The sequence below is a fragment of the Sarcophilus harrisii genome, chromosome 4 (assembly GCF_902635505.1).
Source record: "Sarcophilus harrisii chromosome 4, mSarHar1.11, whole genome shotgun sequence".
NCBI lineage: Eukaryota > Metazoa > Chordata > Mammalia > Dasyuromorphia > Dasyuridae > Sarcophilus > Sarcophilus harrisii.
Window position 1 is genome coordinate 437532875 of NC_045429.1, and position 27805 is coordinate 437560679.

At 53.1% G+C, this 27805-nt stretch overlaps 1 protein-coding gene across 6 annotated transcripts in view; it reads left to right on the forward strand.

Annotated features, from left to right (window-relative positions):
- The window catches only part of ABR (ABR activator of RhoGEF and GTPase), a 271256-nt gene that overhangs the window by 214428 nt on the left and 29023 nt on the right, over positions 1–27805 (forward strand). For all 6 annotated transcript variants that reach the window (XM_031967754.1, XM_031967756.1, XM_023503698.2 and 3 more), the window contains 2 exons: positions 3344–3441; positions 3981–4112. In XM_031967754.1, the coding sequence (XP_031823614.1) occupies positions 3344–3441; positions 3981–4112 (230 nt within the window). The remainder of the gene's footprint in view (positions 1–3343; positions 3442–3980; positions 4113–27805) is intronic.

Below are 27805 nucleotides of genomic sequence, written 5' to 3' on the forward strand. Positions count from 1 at the left end.
CCTAAAAAAAGGTGAAGATACTCTGTCATACTCTGCACTCAGTCCCCATAGTCCTCTCCATATGCAGCTGGCTCTCTCCATCACAGTCTTTTGGAATTGGCCTGAATCACCTCATTGTTGAAAAGGGCCCCGTCCATCAGACTTGATTATTACATAATCCTATTCTTGCTGTATACAGCAATCTCCTGGTCCTGCTTGTTTCACTCAGCATCAGCTCCTGTCAGTCTCTCCAGGCCTTTCTAAAATCATCCTGCTGATTGTTTCTTACAGAACAATAATATTCCATAACATTCATAGGCCATAATATATTCAGCCATTCTCCCACTGATGGGCATCCACTCAGTTTCCAGTTTCTAGCCACTACAAACAGGGCTGCCACAAACATTTGTGCACATACAGGTCCCTTTCCCTTCTTTATGATCTCTTTGGGGTATAAGCCCAGTAGTAACACTGCTGGATCAAAGGGTATGCACAGTTTGATAACTTTTTGGGCATAATTCCAGATTGCTCTCCTGAATGACTGGATGTATTCACAGTTCCACCAACAAAGTATCAGTGTCCCATTTTTCACATCCCCTCCAACATTCACCATTATCTTTTCCTGTAATTCTAGCCAGTCTGTCAGGGAACCTGTGGACTTGGAACTTTTAATATTTTGACAGCTATATTTCAATAGAATGGGTTTCTTTTGTATTTCAAAAACTGATTCTGAGAAGGGGCTTCCCTAGGTGCTTCACCACAGAGTCAGTGGAGAGGGTCTTGACATAGAAAAAGCAGAGTCCCTGATCAAGGCTGGCTGGGATGGAAATGAAGCTGATTTGCCTAAGGCCATATGAGTATTAATCATCAGAGAGAAGACTGGAACCCAGGTCTCCTGAATCCAGAGCTGGGGCTTTTTACTCTTATCTCTTCTTGTGAAAGTGTGAGGAATTAAAACGAAATATGGCAGCTAGGACTGACAAGGAATGGAGCTCTGGCCTTGGACACCAAAAAACCCGAGTTCTAATGTTACTTCAGGCACTTATTGGCTGGGTAACGTTAAGCAATTCACTTTCTCAGCCTTGGCTTTCTCATCTGCAAAATGGGGATAATATTCCAGGTTCGTTGGCAGGATCTAGATCAAATGAGAAAACATAATGCTAACAATGGTAATTAAACAATGACTATTATTGTTATGGCCAATTGCAAGAGCAGGCTTTGGAGCCTGGCCTTGCCCCTTACTCTGTGACTTTAGGTGAATTCCTTCCTTTTTCTGGGCCTTTTTCCCCCATCTTGGTTGTTGCATTTTGTGGCGCTGACGTCTCTCTAGCTAAAACGGGTCTCCTGGTGGGTCCTATTTATTTGCCACCGGACCCCAGCTCCCCGGTCCGGCCCCCGGGTCCCATTATCAGAGTCAGCATGGCTGTTCTAGCCTTTTGTTTGTGGCTCGCTTTAGTGGTGTACAGGTTTTTCAATGAGGCCACTGGGCTCGGGATCTTTAAAGCCTGGGCCTGTGATCTCAGATGCTCCTTCCTGTTTCTATTAGTATCCTCCCCTGCCTCCTGTCCCACTGGGACGGTTAATTTAGTCTCCCTCGGTTATTTTTGAACTTGGCCGGTGCTTTCAGGCTACGTCTGACTGGTGAGCTTCCAAGAACATCTTCTGCTCCAAAATGGCCCGTTCAGACCCAGTTTCCTTTGCTAAAAGTAAGGATCCGTGCTCCAAGACAGGCAGAGAGACACGGAGCCTCCTCCCCCTCCTGGCTGAGGCTTCCGGAGCTCTGGATGACTTGGGGATTTCACCTGAATCATTCATCTTCTTTCCTCCCCTTCCCCTTCCCAACGGGATCTGAGCCCTCCGGACTATAAGTCAGTCTTGGCTGGAGGCCGAGGGGCTGGTGGGGGGGGGGGAGGAAGAGCAGCCTCTCCCTCCCCCCGTCCCCCTCTTGCCATGTGAAATCCCTCCTGATGGAAAGCAGCCCCGGGGCTCAGCTTTGATGCTCATGGGAGCAACATGATTTGTGGGAGCCGAATAGAGCAGGAATACTTGGGTTTTATCTCCGGGACCCTGACCTCTCGCTTCAGAGCAGTGACCCCCACTTAGCTGTTCACCATCGTGTCTCTCGATGATCAGAGAAAGGTGCCGGGGGGAGTACCCGGGAGCTACCTTTTCCTGTGGGGAGACCCCAGGGGAGGTGAATTCCCAGCAGCCCCCACCATCCGGACCCCCCTTGTAGTGAACCTGTCAGGTACACCCTGTCTGGATATTATTTAAAATATTTAATAAATAAGATATTTAAAATAAAGTCTACTTATTTAGGGTTGCACAATGCTTTTCCATAACAAGTCCATTTAACAAATGAGCTAATAAAACGATTTTTATAGGTGAAACACTGGTTTAAGTGCAGGGAAAAACAAAAGAAGAAGAAAAAAGTAAAAAAAGAAGCTTAACTTCATGAAAAGATTTTTCCCCCTACTCCTTTGCAGAGGGTAGGGATTCACGGCTATTTTTGTTGATATCTTGATCAGTTTTGTTGAATTTTCATTCCTTTCTTCCTCTTTTTCTGTGACATTGAGGATGGTTCACAGGGAGAGAAAAGTGTAGGATGTGGAGATATAGAAGCAAAAAAAGTCCATGCAATTCACTTTCTCAGCCTGGGCTTTCTCATCTGCAAAATGGGGATAATATCCCAGGTTTATTGGGAGGATCTAGATCAAATGAGAAAACATAACGCTAAAAATGGTAATGAAACAATGATTATTATTATTGTTACAGCCAATTCCAAGAGCAAGTTTTGGAGCCTGGCCTTGCCCCTTACTCTATGACTTTAGGTGAATTCCTTCCTTTTTCTGGGCCTTCCCCCCCCCCCCCCCCTTAGTGGTTGCATTTTATGGTGCTGAAATCTCTCCAGCTAAAGATTATTTTCTTGGGAAGTTCTTGCTCTCCAGACACTTACCCTCCAAACAGGGGAGACGTGTATAGGGCGTATCTTCCAAGGTTGGGTTTAGGGTTGTCAGGGCCTCGAAATGATTCAGTCTGACCCCTGCTTTTTAACGGAAGTCACTGAAACTCAGAGAAGACGTGACTAGCCCTCCATCACTCAGATACTTAGCAGGAGGAAGAGATTCAAATGGAAGTCTGTCTCACTCCCAAGTCCTGGGCTCTTTCCTTGTCTTTCTGTAGCCCAGCCTTTTAATTTTGCTGAGGAAGAGACTGAGGATCAGAGAAGTTATTTCCACACAAGGTTCCATTTGATTTCCTGGTCCTCTGTGCTCCTTTCCATTGTATCATACTATCCATCAGCATCTCCCTATTCCTGCTCCCCCGTAGCCTGACGTCCCTCTGCTTTCTCTTTCTTCCCCAGACTTGTACTGTACGTTAGAGGTGGATTCGTTTGGCTATTTTGTCAGCAAAGCAAAAACCAGGGTATTTCGGGACACGACGGAGCCCCAGTGGAATGAGGTGAGTGAAAGGGAGAGATGGGAGCCCCAGCTCTAGAGAGTTCCAGAGAGATGGAGAACTCTGACTCTAGAAAGCTCCAGAGAGAAGCCCTAGCTCTAGAAAGCTCCAGAGAGATGGGGAACCCTAGCTTTAGAAAGCTCCAGAGAGATGGGGAACCCTGGCTCTAGAAAGCTCCAGAGAAAGCCCCGGTTCTAGAAAGCTCCAGAGAGATGGAGAACCCTGGCTCTAGAAAGCTCCAGAGAGATGGAGAACCCTAGCTCTAGAAAGCTCCAGAGAGATGGGGAGCCCCGGCTCTAGAGGGACAGGCACTCCGCCGCTGTCATGCCAGGGTGTAGCAGCACACGCTCCCCTGTGGTTTGACCAGAGCCAGGGTGATGTGGGTCAGGGCGCCCTGCCCCGGCCATCCCCTCTGCTCTCCGATCCCTCGCGTTTCCCTGCCCGGGCCCCCCTGGGGCCAGCTTGGCGACCTCGGAGGGGCTCCTTCCCCTAAGTGCACGCAGGGGTAGAGCGGTCCTGGTGACTTTGTTCTTGCCCCCCAGGAATTTGAGATTGAGCTGGAGGGCTCCCAGTCCCTGCGGATCCTCTGCTACGAGAAATGCTATGACAAGACCAAGGTTAACAAGGACAACAACGAGATCGTGGACAAGATCATGGGCAAAGGGCAGATCCAGGTCAGACGCTGGGGGCTGGGGGGGGTCCCCCGGCTGTGTTCCCTTAGCCCCTCCCTGGGGTCTGCACAGAAGCCCCTCCTTCCTCTTGCCTCTTGGCCCTTCCATGGAGCACAGTCAACACTGACTGGGCGTCTCCTGGTACCGGGCACAGTGATTAACGCTAAGGACTGAGAGAGAAAGCCCAGCCCCCAGAACCCCTTCCCTCTAATGCTGAGACCCCCGGCATTTCCTCTGCGCTCCCCTCGTCTCTCTGGTTTCTCTGGTCCCTGGCTGGCTGTCCAGGAGACGGTATATGGGCTTCTGGGATTCTGGGTGAGGGGCCGCCCCGCCGTGGCAAAGGGCCCCCTTCTCCACCTGCGCCTCTTGGGGCCCGTCGCATCCTGGCTCCGCCCGGCCCTCCGGGGACCCCGCCTCCTCGTCCCCTCTCAGCATGAGGGATCCCGGTGACCGTCGGCGCTCACTCACCTGTCCCCCCCCCCAGCCCCATCACATCTGCTTATCTCCAAGTGACCCCGGCCCCCTCCCCCAACTGCGGGCCGCAGGGGGCTCCGGCCTGTGCTGGCATAGAGCCTGAGACCTCGGTAACGCCGGGTTCTGATGGGCGGCCCTTGTGGGCAGTGCAGAAGGTGAGGGTCCGGGCTTGGGACCTGCACATGGCCAATGGTCCCAGACTTAGGGGGCAAGGGCAGGGGGCGGGGCGGGCCCCCCAGAGCCCAGAGGAGTTTGGGGCCTGCCTGCCTCCCTCCTGCTGCCCCTCACCGCGGCGCCCTCAGTGCCAGGCTGCTCCTTGTTCCTTGGCACCATCGCCAGGGAAACCAGCGCTGCCAAGGCAACCAAAGCTGGCGCTGCTTTATGGAGGGAGCAGAGTGGGGGGAGGGGGAGGGAAAGAAACAGTGTGAGTGTGAGTGTGCACGGGGAGGGGGAGAAAACACAGAGACGGAGAGAGACAGAATAGGGGGCAGAGAGAGAGAGAGAGAGAACAGAAAAAGAAAGAGACAGGGAGGGACAGAGAGATAGAGGGAGGAAAGACAGACACAGATAGAGAGAGTGGGGGAGGGGGGCAGAGGGACAGAGAAGGAGACAGACAGACAAAGACAGAAACCGGGAGCGAGGGACAGAGGGGGCGAACACAAGGGAGGAGGGAGGGGGCGCGCTGCCCTCAGTTCCCTTAGTGTGGGCAGCAGTATCCGGGACAAGAGCCGTTCGGGATGGTTCCTGGGGGGCCCAGACAAGGGGGTGGGAGGCCTGGGTCCTCTGTGGGGGGTCCTGTCTGTTCTGCGCCTCCTCCCTTAGCGCAGGGGGTGTGGCCCCCAGGAGACTTGGGGATCCTGCTAGAACGCCGCCGGCTCCCGAGGGAGGAGTGGGTGCCGGCCATCTGTTCTCTCTGCTGGGGGGAGGAGCTGGGAGAGGAAGAGGATGTTCTGGAATGGCATCCATGTCACCAATTAACAGGAAATTTGGAGTCCTCCCACCCCCACCCGTTTTCCAAATATTGCTCTGGTCCGGGAGGTGACGGGGCCACCTGAGCCCCCCCTCATTCTGTCCCTCCCTCCAGGCCCCCCGAGGGGAACAAGCCATAAATCATTATGTCCCTGTGGCAGATGCAGATGGGGGAGGGGAGAGGCGGCGGGGGCAGGGACAGGGAATCTCTGTTATGTTTGGCAGGGAGGAGAGCACAGGCTGCTGGGGGAATGTTTTTATATTTAAACTTTTAAAAATGTTCACTGCCTGGGAGTTGATATTAAAAGAACCCTGGCTCAGGATTGCCGGCCTGGGCCTTGCAGTGGGCAGTTTGAACCCCTCTGGGTCTCTTTTGAAGTCCGGGGGGGGGGGGTCCCTCTGGGCCTCGGGGGGCTCTTTGCCTCAGGCCGCTCCGGAGGTGCAGCTCCTAAAATGGTCACATGGGGAGACCCGGGAGGGGTGGATGGAGTCGGGGTTCTCGCCGTCCCTCAGAACGGCCTGGTTCCCCTCCCCGGGCCAAGCACGGAGATGCCCTGGAGAGCGCACAGAGTATTCTGTTCCCACGGCGTCCACCTCTCCCTGCTCCGGAGTGGGCTCGTCACCGCCGTCCTCACGGGTCGGAATCCACCCCCTCCCAACCCGCTCCTCCCCTGCCAAAACTGTTGGGCTCCGACGTTCCTGGTCGCTCCGCCCGGACTGCTCCGTGCTCGGGCAGTGGTGCTGGGTCTCTCCCCGAGGATGGGAGCCCTCAGAGCAAGGATTGAGGCGCGGTTTTTATTTTATTTTATTTCTTGATTAATTTTCTAATTTTGATTTTCTAATTGATTTTGATTTTGACTGATTTTTGGTTAAGCGGCTTGCCCAGGGCCACACGGCTAGTCTTGGGCAGGATTTGAATTCAGGTCCTCCCGGCCGCCCCCCGCCAGTGCCCATGTGCCGCCTGGCCGTCCCTGATCTGCATTTGTTGAATGAATAAGTGAGAGAAGACAAATGCGGGAGGGACGGCCCCGCCGGCTGGGACAGACCTTATGTGACTGCACTGAGGGGACCGAGAGCAGCGTGGGAGGAAGCCCCCGTCCGGGGATTGTTGTTTCTCCCTCAGGCAGGACGGGCTGTGACGCAGGACAAGGGCTGTGACGCACAGGTTATATCAAGGTGAGGGGGCTGGGCCAGGCCCCCCGGAGCCGTCTGGGTCAGTGGCCAGACGTGCAGCAGGACCGCAGAGTGGCCCTGGAGGCAGCGGGGCTGGGCCCTTTTAAGCTGGACGAGTTTGATAAGGCGACCAAATCGGGGGTCCGGGCTGGGGGAGAAATGGGCAGAGAATGGCCCCTTTAGCCAGTCAAAAAAAAATCATCCTGGGAAGGGAAGAGCCGGGACAGAGATAATGGCTGTTTACACACAAATCTGGGTCTGAAGGGGAGTGTGGCTGTTTCTGGGTTCGTTCTCTGTGGGCAGCCGGGCTCTGCTCCGGGGCGAGGGCTCGGGCCCTGCCCTTGGGGAGCTCACAGGGAGCCAGGCTGTGCGGGCACCCGAGAGCCCAGGGACTCCAGCCCTCCTCTGAGTGGGAATCGGGAAGTCAATCAACAAGCCCTTATTAAAGTCCCTACTAGGTGCAGGGGCTCCTCTGGCTCCCCATCGCCTTCAGGATCAAATGGAAATTCCCCCTGTTTGGTTCCCCAAAGTCCTCGTCACCTCCCGACCCCCACCTTTGCTCTCCTTCCTCCCTCCTCCCCGCCGCAAACTCTCCCATGTCCTGCTTCTGGCCTCCGTCTCTTGTCTTGGGGCATCCCCCTGCGGTCTCTTTCCAGCCTCCCTGCCTTTAATTCCAGGCCTCCTTCACCCAGAACAGGGGCTTTTCATCCTTTGGGGAGAAGATCTGCCCCCCCTTCAGAACCCTGTTTTTAAATGCACAAAATAAAATCACCAAGGAAACCAGCAAAACCCTCCTTACAGACAGGCTGGCAAGGCCAGGTCAGGACTCCCCTGTAGGGTCTCGGCCTCGGCCCCGCCGGGGTCACCGCCTTCGTTTCTGGACCCCGTTTTAGGAAGGACCTTAGTGGGCCGGAGGAGGGACCCTGGCCCCCTGAATGGGAGGGAGGAGGGACTTTTATCCCCGAGAAGAGAAGGCGGGGGGTGGGTGGGAGGGAAAGGCGTCTCTCTGCCAGGGGAGGAAGAGGAGCTTGGCTGGGCCCAGAAGGCAGAATGAGGAGCTCGCACAGGGGAAGGTTTAGTCCGATGTTTATATAATAATGATGTAATAATTAATAAGGATAAATATTAACAGTAAGAGCCAGCATTTACACAGCACTTTAAGGGCGTCCTCCCCACAAAGAGAAGAACAGGGGCCGCCTCCTCTCCAGGTGGTGAGTTCCCCACCACTTTTCAGGCACAGGCCAGGAGCCGTTTGTGAGAAAGGCCCGCCAGCGGGATTCCTCTTGGGCTGGAGGCTGCCTGGAGGCCCCCTCACACCGGGAGGCTCTGGGATCGCTCTGGTTTGAGCAGCCAGAACTGCCACTCGGCCTCCCTGCTGGAAGGTGAGCCGCCCGGTGGGAGGCCTCTGGGCCTCTGCCCACCCCCCCACCCCCACCCGGGGTCAGCGGCTCAGCCATTTGTTGACGCAGGCCTGTTTCCGATAGCGGCCCCCATGTTTCCCCTCCTCCAGATGCTCCTTCCCCACAGGCTGACTGATGCACACGTTCCCAGGCTTGGACCCATCCCTCAGAGGTTGGGCAGGAGGAGAGGGTCTGCTCCCTGCTGGGGAGGGGCGATGAGAAGCCCTCCGTGCGCTCTTCTGGTCTCCCTCCTCCCTTCCTCGTCCCTACCGTCCTCCCCCGCTCCCCAAGATTTGTGAAATGTGGCTGGAGGCTTCCTGCAGCCTGGGAGGCCCCCAGTGGGAGGCAGGCTCACTTTCCCATGAAGCCTGCAGATAAGGGCCTCCCCTTGGGGACCCCCTCAGCGGGGGGGGGGCAGGGCCTGTGCTCCAGGGTGTGGGAGAACCTTTGATCCAGGGCCCAAGGGACCAGCAGAAGGCCAGCAGTCTGCTCTGCCTCGGGCTTGGGGTCGTTCTCCCTCCCCAGCTCAGCCTGGCTTTTCCTTTCCTCCCCCTCAGAAGCCACGGGAGGGAGCCCTCAGCAGGAGAGGGCAGCTCCTGGGGGTCCTGGAGGGTGCGAGGACTCAGGAGGCTTGGGGAGCTGCTGGGCAGTCAGGGGCGGCATCCCTGAGAAGGGGGTGCAGGATTTGGGTTTGGAGGGGGCCGGGATTCTGAGAGCTGGGGGAAGATGGGGAGGGGGATCTAGTTTTTCCCTTTTTTTTCTGAGGTAATTAGGGTTAAGTGACCTGCCCAGGGTCACACAGCCAGGAGGTGTTAAGTGTCTGAGGCTGAATTTGAACTCACGTCCTGACTTCGAGGCTGGGTCTCTACCCACTGCGCCACCGTGCTGCCCCAGTTTTCCCCCATTTTTCAGAGAGGAGCTGTGACTCAACTCCTCAGCTAAAAAATAGCCCCCCTCCTTCCACTTCGTGCTGCCGCCTGCCCCGCAGCTCCTCTGGGGAAGGGTCCGCCCTTCTGCCCCCGATGGGGAAGCTGGCAGCTGCTCTGGGTCACTCAGGCCAGGAACAGAGATGACTCATTCAGTCCGGGACTCTGGGGTGCAGTAGGAGCCCCTAGAAACAGCCCCGCTCTCAGGCCTGGCTGGGCGCCTTCTGCTTAACTAGGGGGCCCAGAGCCAGATTGGAGGAATCGAAGCTGCTGAGCGAGGTGGGAGGAAGAGCTTTCTGAGTGACTGGAGGGCAGGCAGGGACAAGGGAGGCCCCAGGATCTCCTGCAGGATCACGGAGACCCCCCAAAGGCCGCCACAGCCGAGCCTCCGTGTTCAGAGTCAGAGGACCCGCGTCCAGATCTGGCTGCTGACCTTTCATACGGACGGGGCCCTTGGCTCCCAGGGTGCACTGGGTGGTGTTGGAGCTCCCTTCTCTGGGTTTATAAATCACCTCGTCGGCCTTTCTGCCTTTGCTCTGGAAGTCCCTGCCTCCTGGACTCAATGACGTCCTCTGGGTTCCTGGTATCTGCCCCAGGTGCCGGGGGCAGCCCCTCACGGGCTTCCCTTCCTAGGTCAGCCATCGGGCTCGCTCTGTTCTGATTCCTACAGTGACAGGGTTCTTCTGGGGGTAGAACAGAGGGTTTGCCGCCGCAAGTGACCCGTAGAACTTGTAGCAGGGACTCTCCCTGGCCTCGGACAGCCTGGACAGCTGGGCAGCTTCTCATTCTCCGGCGTCCTGAGTCTCCCAGGCTTAGTGGTGAGGTGGGGGCTGGGGAATGAGGGGGCTGCGACTTCTGCCCCCGGACTCCAGACCGTAAGGGGGCCGTGGCTGGGCCCCCATGCTCGGGAGCCTCGGAGCCCGCTTCCTGGGGCACAGGATGAGCACTGTGGAGGGAGGCGAGATCCTGGCTTCAAGGCTGCCCCTGACATCAGCTCCCAGTCCTCAGTCACTAACGGCCAGCTATGCAGTGACTGCGAGGGGACACGTGTCTATGGGTCCCCCTTTCTTGTCCCCAGGGCCGTTTGGCTCAGAGTGTGGGGTGGCCTCGGGACAGTTTGTCCCTTGGTTTCGTTTCAAGGTGCCCGGCTACAGAAGTCACCCGAGGCAGGGGAAGGTAGTGGGCACAGGGACCTGTAGGGTAAACTGTTGAAAGAATCTAGCTCAAAAAAAAAATGTTTTTTAATTAAAAAAAGAAAAAAGAATCTAGCTCCAGAGATTAAAGGGATCCCTGTGACCATCTAACCTTCCCCTGCAAGGAAATGATGGAGTGGGTCCCAGGCAGAATCCGTCCCCTCTGACTGGAGACCTCCTTATTCCCGCCGTCCCAGGTACAAGGAGCCCTTGGACGCTCTCCTCCTTTCATGGCTCCATGGTGGCCGCCGTTCCCATGTAGTTAAAGGGCACAGAACGAGACCGGGACCCTGACTGCCGGGGGCAGCTTTGTTTTGATTGGGACAAGCCCAGGGAACATGAGGAAGCCCAGGCTCTGGGGGAGTAGGACCATTGTCCTCTGCTTTGTGCTCCCTTCCCTGGCCCCTCCCGAGGGACTCCCAAGCGTCCCTGGGTTTGAATGGAGCTCTAGAGCCCAGGCATTCAGAGGCTCTTCCCCCCCAGCAGTGAGCACGGGCGAGGCAGCCAGCCTCCTGAGGGCCTCCGGCCTCCCATCTCACATGCACCCGCTGTATATCCTTCCTGCCCGCACATTCCTCATCAGGAACCGGGGCCCGTGAGATGCCATGAGGCCCTCAGGGCCCCTGGAAGCAGATCCACTGTTCTACACGTTATTAATAATGATGTTGCCCAATTATGTCTTTGTTGATAATTCTGTAATTAATAATAATATCCCACTTTTGCTCAGATGACCTTGTTTGTACTTACTTGTGAACACAAAAGAGGCGGTGTGGATAGAACAAGGGGTCTGGAGAGGAGAAAACCTAGGCTCAGAGATGTCTGGGGTGACTCTGGGCAAGTCACCCAGCCTGTGCCTCAGCTGGGACTGATGCCCTACTTGTGTGTGTTGGCAGGATCTTGTTCCTACATCGGCCTGGTGAAGCTGCAGACCTTATGGGTGCAGTTTTCTGTCACTGCAGCTTTAATGATGGCTGACAATTACTCACTGGGCTTCCCAGACCTGAGGGGTCAGATCCTGTCTCCAACACTCACGTAGCGAGTAAATCACCTACATTCCCCAGCTCTGAAGTAGGGACAACAATCGCACCTGCTTCCCAGGCTGCCCTGAGATCAGATGGGTTAATGTTTGTAAATCCGGTCAGGAATCCTAAAAATGCTACATAACTGCGTGCTATTGGGTATTTTAAATACACACTGTGGGTATTATGCTTATTATCTAATGTAAGCTCTGGGAGGTGGGCATTTCTTTTTTTCCTCTCCATGAGGACTCCCCTCTCTCGGTACAGATCGGGACTTCTCGACAGCTGGGACTGACCCAGGCTGTGCACTGTGTGTTAGGGACATGTTGCCTCCCGAGGAATAGAGATGTTATCCCCAGATTACAGATAATGAAATCGTGACCTAGTGGTGGTCACGTAACTGCTCAGAAGTATCAGGCAGGATTTACACTCGAGGCTCCCTGCTCCCTGACCTGTCCCTGAACAGTCGTTACCTTAGGCAAGTCCCTATATTTCTACAGAACTCAGTGACCCTTGTCTGTAAGAGGAGGGGACGTGGAGATCCTCCATCGCTAGAATCTAGGGGAGATTCCATGGTCTTTGTTTTTGCCATAACAGAACAAAGCAGTGACCAATGGCTGGCTCTAGAACCGGGGCTCATGGCTAAGCAGCCATCAGGGGCTGTTCTAGAGAGAGTGCTCAGAGAGAAGCGGTGACCAAGGGCTTCTCTAGAGAGGACTCGGAGCTAAGCAGTGAGTAAGGGTTGCTCTAGAGCGGGGGCTCAGAGCTCTCCTGCCTCACAGGTCCCTTGGGGCTCTTCAGAATTAGGTTTTTAAATGCATAAAATATGGAGGATTGTGCCGGACCACACAGACTGGTGAGATAGATGTAGTTATCAATTTTTCCCCAAAGCAGGCCCATGGACTTCCACTTAACCCAGACATAGAGCGTCCTTGGGAATTGTTTTGCTTCCCTCACTCTCGCCCCTGAACGAAAATCAGTGAAGGTCGGAGAGGGAGCTCAGGGGGAAGTGTTATTTGAGCACTGGATTAGCAGGAACTCAGTCAGCGCCTACTGTGTGCAATCTCTGTGCTATTCCGGGGGGTTACAGCGACAGGCAAAAACAATCTCAGGGAGCCGCTATTCTACTGGATCTCTGGGTCTGAGTTCTACTAGCTCCGAGTAATCGGCCCCTTGGGCTTCCTCTCACAGCATAGATGCGGTTCCGTCCCTTCCAGCTCTGACCTCCCCTAACTCCCTAACCTCCCTCTGGCCAGAGCTGAATGTGAACCGTTAAGACCCAATGCTTTCCCAGGAAATTCATGGCCCAAAATGAAGAAGAGCCTCTCCGGTCAGTCTTACCCATGGACACTCTGGTTTGCCTTTGGTGAGGGGATACGTGAGGCAGTGGGAACCTTCCCCCGAGCCCCTCGGTTCAGCCATGGCATCGGGTACCCCTGAGCTTTATGGATCTGTGAATAATCATCTCCCAGGCTTACCTTATCCCCGAGGGGCCACACAGCCTATGTCCATCCTAGGAGAATAGTGACCCACATCCAGAGCTGGAGGCCATCTAGCTCCACCTCCTCGTTTTAAAAATCAGGAAACTGAGGCCTGAGATTAGGGGACATGTTCCTGGTTACCTAGTAACTCTCTGTTACATCTCAAATCCAGGTTTTACCTACTTCAAGCCTGGCTCTCTATCACTGCAGCTACATGGCACAGTTGAGGAGGGGTCCTCAAACTACGCCCCGCGGGCCAGATGCAACAAACTGAGGATGTTTATCCCCCTCACCCAGGACTCTGAAGTTTCTTTATTTAAAGGCCCACAAAACAAAGTGTTTGTTTTTATTCTAGTCTGGCCCTCCAACAGAGGGACAGTGAACTGGCCCCATATTTAAAAAGTTTGAGGACCCCTGTGATAGAGCATCAGGACTGTGATCAAAAGGACCTGAGTTCAAATTCAGCCTCAGATACTTACTAGTTGTATGATCTAGACAAGTCATCTAACCCTTTTTGCCTCAGTTTCCTTATCTGTACAATGGGCCAGAGAAGAAAAACTAAAACGTAAAATGGAGGAGGAAATGGCGAACCATTCTAGTATCTCTGCCAAGATAACCCCAAATAAGGTCACAGAGAGTCATACTCGACTGAACAACAACCATGTTATTGGTTGAATTGAATCGAATTCTAGGCAAGGGGGCCTCCCTCAGGGCCAAGATGCCCACGAGACTGGTTCCTCTTTCAAGATAAGGGGATAATCCTTTCCAGATTAAATGCCATGTTTGCCTACCATAAAATGTCAACATGGTGTAATAAAGATGGATAATAATAATAATTAGCTTGTAAGATTTGCAAACCCCTTTACACATATCCTGTTTTATCTTTACAACCAGCCCAGGCAGTAGGTATTATCCTCATTTTACAGATAATTAAGTCATTGGCCTAAAGTCACACTTGGGGTCTTCCTGACGCCGACTCTACCCTCTGTACCATTTAGCTGCCTTGAAGGAGTAGATCCTGGAGGCAGATGAGACCAGGTAGAGTCACCTTTCTTTGCCTCTGTTCCCTCATAATGAGGAAAATTAAATCAGCCGCTCTCTAAGCTTCTGCCTGTAGTTTTGTGATCCTCTATCATTCTTTGTCCCACCCTGGGCTTCCTTTTTTTCCCCTTTTAGTTATAAATTTGTTCTGTTAAATCACACGCAGACACCCTGTTCCAAAGAGAATAGTCTTTATTATGACAAACTGACCCTTCAGGGTACGAAGCAGACCATCCTGCAGAACGGGGCCTGTCACAGATACGCCGCCTATGATAGTCGCGCTGACATCCATCCTCCTGTGCCAGGGCTGGGCCTGGCGCTGCTGGCGTTTTTTCCAAGTGAAGCAATGGCCCAGATTCCCCACTGAGGAACAGTCTATGCCGGGCCGGGATGGTAGAAAAAAGAGAGAGCTGGAAACCTCCCCAAATGGCTTCCTTAAAAACCCCAAAACCAACAACCTCCACAAGAAACTTTAAAGTGCCCACCCCCGTCATGTTGGCAGCTCAGATCAGGGCAGAGTTTGGATCTTCCTCAGTTAGAAATTGTGTTCATGTGACAGGATGCCCCCACCCAAAAAAAACCCCAATCCTGAGAGCTTCCTGCAAGGATCTCATTTGTCCTAATCCTACCACGTCTGGCCATCAGGTGATAAGGGACTGGACCTCTAAATGCCATGGAGGACCCCACTCCTAAAAACTCAAGGGCCATTTCTCTCAAGGCATGATGGTCCGTCACAGGTTGGCTGCTTGAGGATGTGTATTTTTCTACATAATTAAGATTATAGGAGGCCATTCTGCCTTGGGAGACAGAGGAGGCAGAGAAAAGAGCCCCAAACCCCAGAAGACCCTTCTGATGCTTACCTGGATGGCCAGATCATTTTAAAGCTTCCGAGAGCCTTGGTAAAATATGGGTATTGGCCTAAATGACCTCCGCAGCCCCTTCTAGGTCCAGATCTCTGAGCCTCAGTTTCCTGACCTGTAAATTGGGGATAACTGCCCCTCCATCACAGGATTGTTGCAAGGATCCAATGAAACGATGTAGGCAAATCGTTTTGCAAGCCTCAATACAGTTGCTACATGTTGTTACTGTTACTCTCTTCCCACCCTCCAGACTCAGGCAAGCCTTTACACCAGTCTCCTCCTAAAGGATTCCCCCTTGCCCCGCTCAGGAGGCAGATCTGTTGAGCTTACGGTCTGATGGAGGGAGTTGGGTATTCCCTACATCAGAGGCCCAGGGGTTCCTCCCAGGCCCAGTTTCTAACCTTGCCCTTTCCCTCTTCTCCAGCAGAAATCTGCCTTCCCTAAGTCCCCTAAGACATTGTTCCTGGTCATTTCCTCACAATCTCTTCCACATGACAGTCCATGAAAACCGCTCTCCTCTCCTCAGCCTTTCTTTCTCTAGGTTGACTCTGCTCAGTTCTTCCCATGGCCCAGCACGGAGTTCCTCCTTGCCCCCCCCCCCCGCCTGCTGGCTTGAGCCTTAATATACCCTTCCTACAGCAAGCCCTGCTCAATCCCCCTCTGTGCCTTCCCTTGGAGACCACCCTCCAGATTACTCCATCTTCTTTGGTTTGGACATAGTTGTTTGCCCGTTGTCTCCCCCGTTTGAGTGTGACCTTCCTGAGGTAGCCTTCGCCCAGCGGCTGGCACAGAGCAGCCAGCCTGTGCCCGCTGCCAAGGTCAGTACTGCCGTATTCTCTATCCTTGCCCCCACGCAGTCCTCCCATGGTTCCTCTGTTTACAGAATCTCTGGCAAAGGGGCTGGGACGTGGGACAGAGAAGGGCACAGAAAAGACAAGCACATCGTCCTTGCTCTTGGCTGTTGGGTCATAACTAGCTCACCCCTTGCTAACCCTCAGAGGCAGGATTTACAGGGCGGTCCTTCGGGAGGTGTGAGTTTGCCCCCCCCCCACTACTCCCCGGCACCTGCAGCTTATTGGGCAGCTTTCTGAGGCTGCCCGGGACTCCGAGTCCCACCAGAGGTGCTGCTGGAATGGGGCTCTTGCTCACTCCACACACAGTACCCAGAAACACTGGCACTTTAAATGGGCTTTAGACACCTGATCTCACAAGAAGCCGGGGAGGGACATGCTATTCTTCTTCCCACTTTACAGATGAGGAAACTGAGGCACAAAGCAGGTAAGTGGTTTGCTCACAGTCACTTCTCAGTCCAGTAGCATTTATTAAATGTCTACTAGGGGCCAAGTAAACAAAGAAAAATAGAAACAGTCTCTGGCCTTAAGGCACTCACAGGTAATGGAGTGACATTAGTAAGAAGCTGAGGTGGTAGCATCTTCCTGATCCCCTGTGCAGCTCCTCACTCAGATACCTGATCCCCATTTTACAGATGAGGAAACTGAGACTCAGGGAGGTCAGCTGATCTCTCCATGGTCACAAAGCTAGTAAGTACTCAAGGTAGGATTCGAACTTTGCTCTTCTTGATACCATCTAGTACCTTTATTCAGTATAGCAGGCTCTCTGTATGTGCTGCATTACACTGTCAGACAGCCCGATGTCACTCTGCCCATTATGGAGAAGCAGCAGCTAAGTTAGCTCATGGGCACGGAGTGTCCGGGGTAGGATGTTTGAAGGCAGGGCATCTTGATACTCTGTTATCTTAAAAAATGACCGTTTAAATCATGGAAGCAAAACCCCCACACATTGAGAAGCCCCGTAGCACAGCAGCCCAGAGACCCTTGGGGTCCCCAAGCTGGGGTCCCAGCTTTGCCATGTATGACCCAGAACAAACCGCTTTCCCTTCCTGAATCTTACTTTGCTCATCTGTTTAAAAGACAAAAAAGCTAACAAACGAGCTCGAACTTTGGTAGGATCATAGCAATTAATGAACCTTAAAAAATTTTTTTTACAGATGAGAAGATTAAGGCTCATTTACTCACTTAAGCTCAACCTGGTGGTAAATACAGTGCAGCTGGCATCTAAACCCAGGTTTGACCCTGCTGGGTTGTTATGGGAAACCTCCTTGTACATTCTAATTTAAAGCACTCTATTCATCTGAGTAATCATATTATCGCCATTATCTCCTCTTCCTTGTTTACTCTGCTCATTCCATTTTCTGTTATAAACTTCCAGCTTAAAAGGGAGCTTCACCTGCACTGTTTCTTCCTAGAAGGCTTTATCTCAGTTTCCCAGGGTGTCCCTCCATCCCATCCCCCGTCCCTCACCCGTTCCCAGTTATAGATAAACTGGGAGCCAGATTTTTCAATGCTGGCTGAAAGGATCATTTATTCCAGGGGTTCTCACTGTGAGCTCGTTTCATCTTGTGCTTTATATTTTGATAATATAATGGTTGCCTTTGTAATCCTGAGCACTTAAAAACATTAATACCCTAAGGCCCAGAGAAGGCAATTTGCTGCAGATCACACAGGGCGATTGATCCCCACTAGTCAGTTCAGAGTAAACATTTATGAAGTGCCTATTATGTGCCAAGGGGAAAAAAGGGAGACAGTCCCTGTCCTTAAAGAGCTTAGAAGGTCTTTTTCATCTGCAAAGGCAGGGGGCTGGACTACATGCTTCCCAGAAGCCTTCCAGATCTCAATTTATGACCCTAAATGATAAAAAATGAAATGATCCTAAGTAAAAAAAAAAAAAAAAAAAAGCAATTCCTCTGTGCTTTGGAAAGATGGCAGGGCCACAGAGGCACAATCTGTGTCTGTCAGTTTTGCTGAATTTGTATTCATCTTTTTTATTCTTTACTGTGCAGGATGGTTTGCTGGGGAGAAGCGAGGGGTAGATTTGGAAATTAAGGTCATAAGACAGAAGATAATATAAATGTTTTTAAGAAACATATTTGAGGCTTTTGAGAGTGTCTGTGGGGGAAGACTCACCACACATAAGAAAAGGGGAAAGAACAGAGGCGTCTTGATGGCCACGGCGGCCCCCCCCCCGTGCCCCTTCTCGGCCCCTCTGCTGAGCCCTCCCTCCCAGCCGGCTCGCTCAGCATCCCTTGCCCCCTCTCCAAGGTTAGCAGAAGTCTGAGACACACTTTGCCCGCAGTACTTTCTTTCCCTCTGCTTCTTTTCCTTGGGGGAAGGCTCAAGGAAAGCCTGGAATTGTCCAACTTGGGGAGGAAGGGGAGCCGGCGATGCGCTGTTGTGTGGGAGTTGCAGTTTCTGCAAAGCATGATGTTCTAAGAAGACCATGGCAGGGAGGACTGCAGCGGATTTTCTCTCTGCCACCATGACCTGCAGGACTCCTGGGGGTCCCTTGGACCCCTGCTGGGGAAGCAGCTTCTCTGGGTTCTGGGGCTCCTGCCTCAGTGCTGGAGGGCAGACCCAGCATGAAGCCCCGACCAGTAGGCTTTCCAGCCCACCCTGACCCAGTGGGGATTAGAATAGCCCAAGAGAGGCTCTCTGGGTGGAAATGGGTCACGGATCCATTTCCTCATCTGTAAAGCCCTTCCCAGATGGGCTTGTCAAGAGAGAGAATCAAATGAGGTCATCTGTAACAAACCTTTAATGCTCACTTACTGTTATGTAACAGGGAAGTGGAAAGACACAGCAGAAAGAGCTCGGGCTCTGGGGTCAAAGGACCTGGGTTCAAATTCTGCCTCTGCTGCTTACTCCCCAGATAACGTTACAGGGATCCCTTCGGGGTCCTTGCTTTCATGGCCCATCATAAGAGTTAGGCATTCAAATCCTGACTGCTTCTCGTTATCTGGGTGATTGTGGGACGCCACTGAGCCTCCATTGGCTCATTGGTGAAAGCTCCCAGGGTCTGTTCACCTCTCAGTGCCATAAGCCCTTCCTGTAGGTGTACAGGCAAGCACACTTGGCCCTACTTGACTGCCTCTCAGGCCCTCAGTTTGTTAGTCTGTGAAATGGTGCTATTAGATTCCTTCCTTCCATTGGGGTGGGATCCTGTGAGCATTGGGCATTGGGCATCCTGGAGCTGGGAAGGGTTTTGTGGAACTTTAGGAGGCTGGAAAGTACCTGCTGTTTGTTCTTTTTTCCCTGAGAAAGCAGGTAGTCTCCTTTCCCTCTGAACAGCCATCAGAAGGAGGGTAGTGGATTCTTCCCTTCTTTTTCTCTCCCTTCTCTTCCCTTTCCCTTCTTCTCATTTTCCCCTCTCCTTCCCTTTCTCTCTCCCCTTTTCCCTTTTCCCTTCTCTTCTTCCCCTTTCAGTGTCTTGCCTTTTTCTTCTCCTCCTTTCCCCACCTTTTCTTCTTCCCTCTTCCCTCCTTTCTTTTCTCCCTCTTCCCCCATCTCTTTACCCTTTCTTTTATCCTTTCTCCCCTTTCCTCCTCTCTTCCTTCTCCCCCCAGACTGACTTGTTAGCCCCAGGTAACTCGTAGCTCCCAATTTCTCTCAGTGACTGACTCTGTTTCTAAGGGGGCAGAGCTGCCAGCCTTCTGCGTGGACTTTGGGGAGCAGAGAGCAAGCTTGTTTGTGAAGGAGGCTTTGTCCTGCCGCCCCAATCAGGAGGCCCCAGTGAGATCCAGGCAGATATCCATGAGCTCCTGATGGGCCAAGCCCGGCCAAGGATGGGGCTGAGGCAGCATGAGACCAGTACGGCTCCTGCCAGGGGACCTGCTCCTTCAAGGAACCCAGGGCTAATCTCTTCCTTTTCTGAACCTTCACCATGATAAATGGATAAATGAATGAGTAACTGACAAGGAGCCTAGATTTTTTTCTCTGATGTAGGACACATAATCCCTGTTGTCTTGCTCACAGACAGTCCGTGGAGGATAAAAAGTGAGGAAAACAGCTCATTGTCAACAACAGGGAGCAAGGTCTCTGGGGCCCTGGGCTGGTTACCATTTTTATTAATGACTTCTTATCAGATGTGTGCAGCTGACTCAGGTCTGGGAGGGAGAGCGAATGTGTGTGATGACAGGGGCAGAAACCAGAAGATTGAGTCAGGTTAGGAGGTTGGGCTGGAGGCATTGTAGTAGGGATAAATATAGAGTTCTAGAAATACATTCAACCAAAAATCAGCTCCATTAAGCACAAAGTGAGGGAGCCATGGCCAGCCCCACGTTGGTTTGGAAAGATTGTTGGGGTTGGGAGGGGTACAAGCTTACAAGTCAGCAACAGTGGGAGAATGCAGCCCTCTTAACCCCCTGCACCACTGGGTTTGGTGGCTTTAGTTCTGGACATCACCTTGTAGAAAGGACATGATAGGCCCTCAAGAGTGTTAGAGCAGGGCCACCAGCACGCCTTGGTCTCAAGTCCTGGACATCACCTTGTAGAAAGGACATGATAGGCTCTTGAGAGTGTTAGAGCAGGGCCACCAGCATTTCTAAGGGCTTAATATAGTGCTTCAGAGGGATCTGTAGAAAGAATGGGGATGTTTAATTTAAAGTGTCACTTCAACAGTGACTGGACAAAGCCTCCAGGCAGCAAACTCTAATGGGGCCATAATAAAGGAGTTCTGAAAAATAGGACCCGTCTAAGAAGTAGCTGTCTTCAAGGAACCCAAAGTCTCAGACAGAAGGAGGATTCGCCTTGTCTGCTTGGCCCCAGAGCATGGGGACAGGGTTGGCTCAAGTAGAAGTGCCCCAAGGTAGAATGGTCTGGCCCATAGCTCAGGAGCTCCTCCTTCCCAGAGGCCTTCAATCAAAGGCCACAGCCAGGCAGCCTCTCGGGTCAGTAAAGTAATTCACTATAACAAGTATTGAGTGCCCGCTGTGTGCCAGGGGCAGGACCCACACAAGCAGTTTATAGCTCTGCTGTTCTGTGTCTCTTACCACGCCAACCTCATCCTGCAGTAGTTCCCCATCCAGTGGTTCGGCAGCCATCTGTGCCGCCATTTTCCCAAATCCTACATCCCATTGCCCAGGCCCCCAGTTCTCCCAAACCGCACTGTTCAGCTCTGCCTTGTCCTGCCTTTTTGCTGGCAGCCCTCCTACTTGCCTTTGGCTATTTCTTCTCTGGGACAGAACCTTTAAGTAGAGAGAGTTTCATGTGAGTCCTTCAGCTTGGTCTGTCTGGTCCCTTGTATTTCTACCTCTAGCACCAGTCTCACTGGATGCCCATTTGGGAAGGATGTGTGGTGTTGGAGCCCTCTCCTTGCCCACCCCGGCCCCGCCTCTCCTGTGCCCCAGCAGAAGTAGCTGTCTTCAAGGAACCCAAAGTCTCAGACAGAAGGAGGATTCGCCTTGTCTGCTTGGCCCCAGAGCATGGGGACAGGGTTGGCTCAAGTAGAAGTGCCCCAAGGTAGAATGGTCTGGCCCATAGCTCAGGAGCTCCTCCTTCCCAGAGGCCTTCAATCAAAGGCCACAGCCAGGCAGCCTCTCGGGTCAGTAAAGTAATTCACTATAACAAGTATTGAGTGCCCGCTGTGTGCCAGGGGCAGGACCCACACAAGCAGTTTATAGCTCTGCTGTTCTGTGTCTCTTACCACGCCAACCTCATCCTGCAGTAGTTCCCCATCCAGTGGTTCGGCAGCCATCTGTGCCGCCATTTTCCCAAATCCTACATCCCATTGCCCAGGCCCCCAGTTCTCCCAAACCGCACTGTTCAGCTCTGCCTTGTCCTGCCTTTTTGCTGGCAGCCCTCCTACTTGCCTTTGGCTATTTCTTCTCTGGGACAGAACCTTTAAGTAGAGAGAGTTTCATGTGAGTCCTTCAGCTTGGTCTGTCTGGTCCCTTGTATTTCTACCTCTAGCACCAGTCTCACTGGATGCCCATTTGGGAAGGATGTGTGGTGTTGGAGCCCTCTCCTTGCCCACCCCGGCCCCGCCTCTCCTGTGCCCCAGCAGAAACAGAGAATGGGGACATCCTTCCCCAGCAGCCTACCATCCTGTGTCCCTTCTTCAGCTGAAAGGAGAAGGTCTCCCTGTCAAAGCCTGATCACTTTCTGCCTTGGTTTGCCATCCTGTCTTGTCTGTCCTGACACTTCCCATTTCAGAATCTGCTTTGTAGCCGGGGTCTTGGCTTTGGTGGCCCCTGCCTCCTGGATGACTGCCTGCTGAGCCATGACTTTAGAGGGCCAGAGAAGACCGTTCCGTTTCCTGTTCCCCAGATAAAGAAGTCCACGCACGGTCATTTCCCCAAGCCTCGCACCTTGCTACAAATGACTCTGAGCTTTGCATCCTGCTAGGTCAGGGATTCTGAACCTGGGCTTTCCCTGAGGATTGTAGATGAATTTCTGTGGGCCTGGGAACCTGCATAAAAGGTGGGGCTGGAATCACTTCTTTATTTCTATTTAAACCGTTTCTTTTATAACCTTAATTTTTTTTTTTTTAAAGCTTTTCAGGCATTTAAATCTGTGCAGTTAAAAACATGATTCTGAAAAAGTTCAGAAGCCCAGCCCTGATTATTTGCCTCTGGCTTTGAGACCCAGGAATTAGGGAAACATAGGAAACGTTCCTTGGAAAGGGTTTTTCCATCAGGTATTGGCGTCTGTTCATCGGCCCTGGCTGGCTTCCACTTAGCCCGGCTGAGGCTACATGTTGTTTGCCGAGCTCGGTCGGATGGGTGGGCGTAAAGCGGAGGTCTGGCCCCTACTCGCTGTCTGGTCGTGTCTGAACGAGGGGAGCCGGTGGCTCTCCTTCAGACGGATGCTTCTCGGGAACTTTCTGTGGGGGAAGAGGCTGGGATCCGAACAGATCTGCCTCTGTGGAACAATAGCCGTGAGGGATGAGCTTGGGAAAGTGGGAGATGGGGGAGGGACGGGGACACTAGACAGGAGATGTCTCTATCATCTGGGGAAATTGGATGACCTGAAAAGAGTCCCTGGCCCATGGGGAGGAAGGAGGAGAGAGCTCCCGCTCAGGACCCATCTGCTGAGGCACCGAGGTTGCCATGGATACCAGCCAGCCAGCTTTCCTCCAATCAGCTGCTGTTTTATCCAAGCAAGCCTCATCCTCGGGGCTCTTGGGATTGACTGGAGCCCGGGGCCCCTCATCCATGTTATTCTTCCTCCTCCAGTCTCATCACCCACAAAAGCAGGGGCTTCTTTTTGCTCAGGTTTGCTATTTCCAGGGGACTCCAGCATTCGCTCCCCCGCCCCCCCCAGTCTAAGCCAGCAGATGCTGCCCCGAGGCAAGGCCCTGGCCAGAGGAAATACAGTTCTCTCTTTGAGAGTGAAGGGCCAGAGTGGTCTTCAATGCTCATTTATTCAACAAATATTTATCAAGTACCTGGTTTTGAGCCAATGCAGAGAGCTTGGCAGTGCAGCAGGGAGCGGGGAAGGAGGAGGGAGGGGAAGAAGGCTTTGTGGGAGGAAGAAATTCTGGGTTTGGAATTGGCCAGCCCTCATTTGAACGCAGGTCTGGGGGACATTGGATAAGTCATTTTACTTTTTTCACATTGGTAAAAAGAGGCAGCTTTTTCCATAATGGGAAGGTAGTTGGCGGGGGGGAGGTGCTGTGGCTAGAACCCCGAGTCTCAAGTCAGGAGGACTCATCTTCCTGAATCTGAATCTGTCCTCAGACACTTACTAGCCATGTGACTCTGAGCAGGTCCCTTCACCCTCTTTACCTCAGTTTCCTCATCTGTAAAATGAGCTGGAGAAAGAAATGGCCAACTTTGCCAAGAAAACCCAAACGGGGTCAGGAAGAGTCAGACAGATTCTCCATCATTAAACCTAAGGCACAGCCCGGTGGACGTCAGTAGTCTAGTAAGAATGCCAAGAGGTGTAATGAGGCAACTTTCATCTGCCTTTTAGCACAAGGTCCAAGATGCTCTCTGTTAGACAGAGGGAAAGGTGATTCCTGGCTGTGGGGATGGGAAGCAGCCAAGTGGCTCAGTAAAGCTAGGAAAGCAAATCTCAACTCATAGTTTCTAGCTATATGATCCTTTTGCAAATCACTTCCACTCTTCAGGCCTCAGTTTCTTTGTCTGTGAAATGAGAGAATTGGGTTCAGTGTCCTCCAAGGTCTCTCCCAGATTGAAATCTAAGATCCTGTGGATTAGGGCTTGGACAGGCAGAGCTAGGTTGTGGGAAGGCCATTTGGGGGAAAGGAACTGCATCAGCACGAGCCTGGCAGTGGGAAATCAAAAGGGCTCACGTAGGAGTCGGCAACGAGTCCGGTTTCACTGGTGTTGAGGCTGCAGATTTGGCAGCAGTGGGGGATGAGTTAGAAAAGCTGGCTGGGGCGCTTGTTGTCCTGGCGACGCTTTCCGGAGATCTTGGAGAGCAGAAACGCTCGGTGAAGAATCCTGAAGATCTGGAAGAAGCCGGGCCTTGGGAAGGCAGTCAGCACTTTGAGATCATGTTCTCCGCCAAGCACAGTGCCGGCTGCCAGAGGCAGAGATGAGGCTGTCCTTGCCAGGGAGGAGACCAAGGAAGAACGTCGCAGGGGAATGTCGATTGTCAGTGCGCCCTAATTATGGCCAAAGAGGCCCGGCTCCTGGGGAACCTGTGGCCCGAGTTCCGACCTCAGAGGGTGGGCAGAGAGCTCCCCCCACCCACATTGGAGCCAGAGGGGATGTTGCTCGGACAGGGGAGAGAGGAGGAGACTTGGGAAGGGTCCATCCGGCCTCCGGACCGAGAACTTCCTTGAAGGCTCTGGAGGGGAGAGTGGGGCTGATGACTTTGAGTAACTGCTTCTCAGAATCCGGCTCTTGCATGATGTCATTGGCTGTCTCTGAAAATGAAGGACAGAGGAGCTCATGTATACACACACACACACACACACACACACACACACACACACTCACTCACTCACTCACACTTACACTCACATACATATATGACCTTCCTACTTTCCTGCCACTGGAAATCCCCAGGATGCCCCGGAACACTGAATCTTAGAATTGAGCAGGGTCTCCCAAGGCCACAGAGACTCTCCTGTGGCCCCGGGCCCTCCTGTGTGGGACCAAGCGAGGATCCAGCTTTGCCTTGGTGAGGGCGCAGAGCCAGGAGTGACCTGGGAAGCCATTGGATTTCACAGATGGAAAAGGGAGGCTAAGAAAAAAATGCCTAATCAGTATCTGAGGCAGGATTCTGTCTGGGGTCCTCCCTGCTTCCCTCCATCAAGCCTGAGTCGCCTCTGATTCCATTTGCAAGACTCCAGCAGGTCCCTTCTGGAGAGGAACGTCCATCCCCCGCCTGTTTTTGAGCCGGGGTCTGACATCCCCATTCTCAGCCTCCCTCTTCCTGCCCTCCTCCCGGACCTGCCCTTTCTGCTCCCCGCCCTCCTTGCAGCCGGTCTTTCGTTCCTTGCCCAGGAATCTGGGTCTAAATGTGCTCCCTGGCAGTATCATTTATGCCCACACGCTGCCCCGGGATGGGGAACAGCCATGCCGTCGGACAGGTCTTGGGAGGGATTGGCTGGCATCCTTTGGCTGCGTTCTCTGCCATACAAGCCCGGGCAGCTCCCAGTCCCAGTCACCCTCTGTTGTTTTCCAAGGGTCGTCCCAGGAGCTGGGCAGAGGAGCCCCACCACCCCTTGCGCGTGTGAGCAGCGAAGAGATGGGCTGGGGGCTGGAGAGGATCATTTATCAAGACCTTAGAGGCTGCCTGGTCCAACCCTGTCCTGTGACAGATAAGGGCACTGAGACCCAGAAAGGTCACAAGGGAATAGATTTTGAGGTAGAGGAGACCTTAGGGGCTTTCCAAGCTCTTTTGTTACAGAGAAGGAAGCTGAGGCACGAGTGGTCACATTGCTAGCAAGCCTCTGAGGGGGTATTTTGTCCGTTTTGTCCGCTGCTCCCTCCAGGACACCACTGCTTTTAACAGGGAACAAAAGGGGAGATTTCTTCGCCCTAGAACAGTCCAAGAAGAATTAGAGAACGGGGAAATGATTGGGCCCAGCAGGAGCAAGCTGTGAAGGGAAGGAAAACAAAATCCCCAGTAATAGCTGAGGAAAAGAAAGTTTCTGTGGCAACGGGCCTTGTCCTAACAACCAGCTGAATACCGCAAAGTGGGATTGGGCTCAATTCAACAGATCTGCCGCATTCCAAGCTGAGTTCTGTTGGCCTCTGCGGGGCTTGCGTTGGACTTGGGGTGATGGAGAGGAGACAGCACTGGCTCAGGGGGAGATGTGGACTGATTCTTTAGGGAGTTCTCTTTAGCCACGGCTCCCCAATACCCCTTAAGGGCAGGTGTTCTTCACCTTTTTTGTGTGTGTTGAACCCTCTGGCAAGGAATTTTGATAAAACCTGTGGGCCTGTTTTTAGAATGATGTTTTTAAGAGCATAAAATAGAGGATTGTAGAGAAAATTATATCAAAATTATTGTTCTTCAGTCACCTCTGACTCTTCTGACCCCATTTGGGGGTTTCCTGGCACAGACACTGGAGAGGTTTGCTATTTCCTTTTCGTTCATTTTACAGATGAGTAAACTGAGGCCCACAGGATTAAGTGGTTTGCCCAGGATCACACAGCTAGTGAGCATGAACTTGGCTACTAAGATCCCCTGCCCAAGGGCTCCCTGGGCTCTTTCTTTCCGGGTGTGAGCCTCCTCTTGGTTCTCTTCAGCCTGGGAGCCTTGCAGGCCAGGTCAGCAGAAGCAGCCTTGGGTCCCATACTGGCAGCTCTCAGACTGCCAGTCCGGTGCCAAGTCTAGACATCTGTGTGTATTTCTCTTCCTCTCTCCTTGCGGAGGCGATAGGAAAGCTGTTGCTTCCTCCATCACTGGGGCTCTTGCCATCCAGGCTCTGGCTACCTTCCACTCCCGCTCCGCAGGAACGGATGAAAACCGGTGGGAACACTCTGAGGTCCTCAGCAGGGCTTGTCTGAGGAGCCGTCTGGGCCTGCTGCTCGGAGGGGACCGGGAGGAGCCCCCACGGCCAGGCCTGGGGCTCAGCCTGCCTCGGAAGGCCCCGCAGAGGATGGGAGTCCCAACTCCAGCCCCTTTTTTGGGGACAGGAGCTATCTGGCTTCCTGTACAGTGCCCGGGGCTTCTTCCCTGTCCATTCGGAGCCCAGGAAGGGAAATGCTGCAGAAGCAGGCTAGACGGGGCACCAGATATCATCGGGGTCTTCCTGCTGCCCACCTTCCACCCGACTCTGGAGGCACATGGATTGCTTGAGTCCGTGGGGGGTATTTGATAAGAATTCCTTATTTGCTTTGAGCCCTTATCCCAGGTCCGCTGATACACTTCCAAAAAAACCATCCAGACTCAATTTTGCCCCATGCTGGCAATTCAAATGAAGAACAAACGTTCTGGGTTTTTTTTAATTCCTTTAATTAAAATTATTTTTCTCCCCTGCCCGCACCGAAAAACAAAAATAAATTGGAAATCCTTGTAACAAGCGAACAGTTAGCAAAGCAAAGTCCCACGTCCAGAAGCTATGTCTCAGTCTGCCCCTTGAGTCCGTCACTCCTCGGTCAGGAGACGGGAGCAGCCTCATCGTGGGTCATCTGGAATCATAAACGATTATAAAAAAAAAAAAAAATTTAAAAGGCAAAAAATTGAGTAGGATTCGCGTAGCTAATTAGAGAGAAGAGCACATCCTCCCTCCCCACCTCTCCCTCCCTCCTCCTCTTTGCACTTTTTCCTCCCCTCCTCCCCTCCCCTTCTTCAGGGTCTCCTCCGCTTGCTTGCTTGCTTGCTTGCTTGCTTGCTTGCAGAGGTCCCTTTCCTGCGCTGCCACGACTCCTTCTCCCACCTCTGTCCCACCCTGATGCCCCGGAAGCCAGAGGCGGCCTCACGGGAACGGAGTCCCGGACCTTCCGCAGTCCCGGACCTTCCGCAGTCCCGGACCTTCCGCAGTCCCGGACCTTCCGCAGTCCCGGACCTTCCGCAGTCCCGGACCTTCCGCAGTCCCGGACCTTCCGCAGTCCTCCTCTTTCTCATCGCCAGCGCGTCCGTAGGACTTAACATCTGAGAAGTGTGGTTCCTCTTATCTGCTCCGGTTCTCATCACTGTTAGCCCCATTTCACAGAGGGTGAGGGTGAAGCTGAGCAGACGGGAGCGCCTCGTTCAGAGCCCCACAGCCGGTGAATCCCCTGATTTTGTTTTCGGCCGGGCAGTTGCGGGTGAACGACTGGCCCCGGGTCACACCGCTGGTGATGGGCAGGTGCCCGAGGTGGGATTTGAACCCAGAGCCTCTGACTGCTGCCCCCTCACTGCCCCTTGAGAAGCGTCTTTAGAGGCAGGACTTGCGCTCAG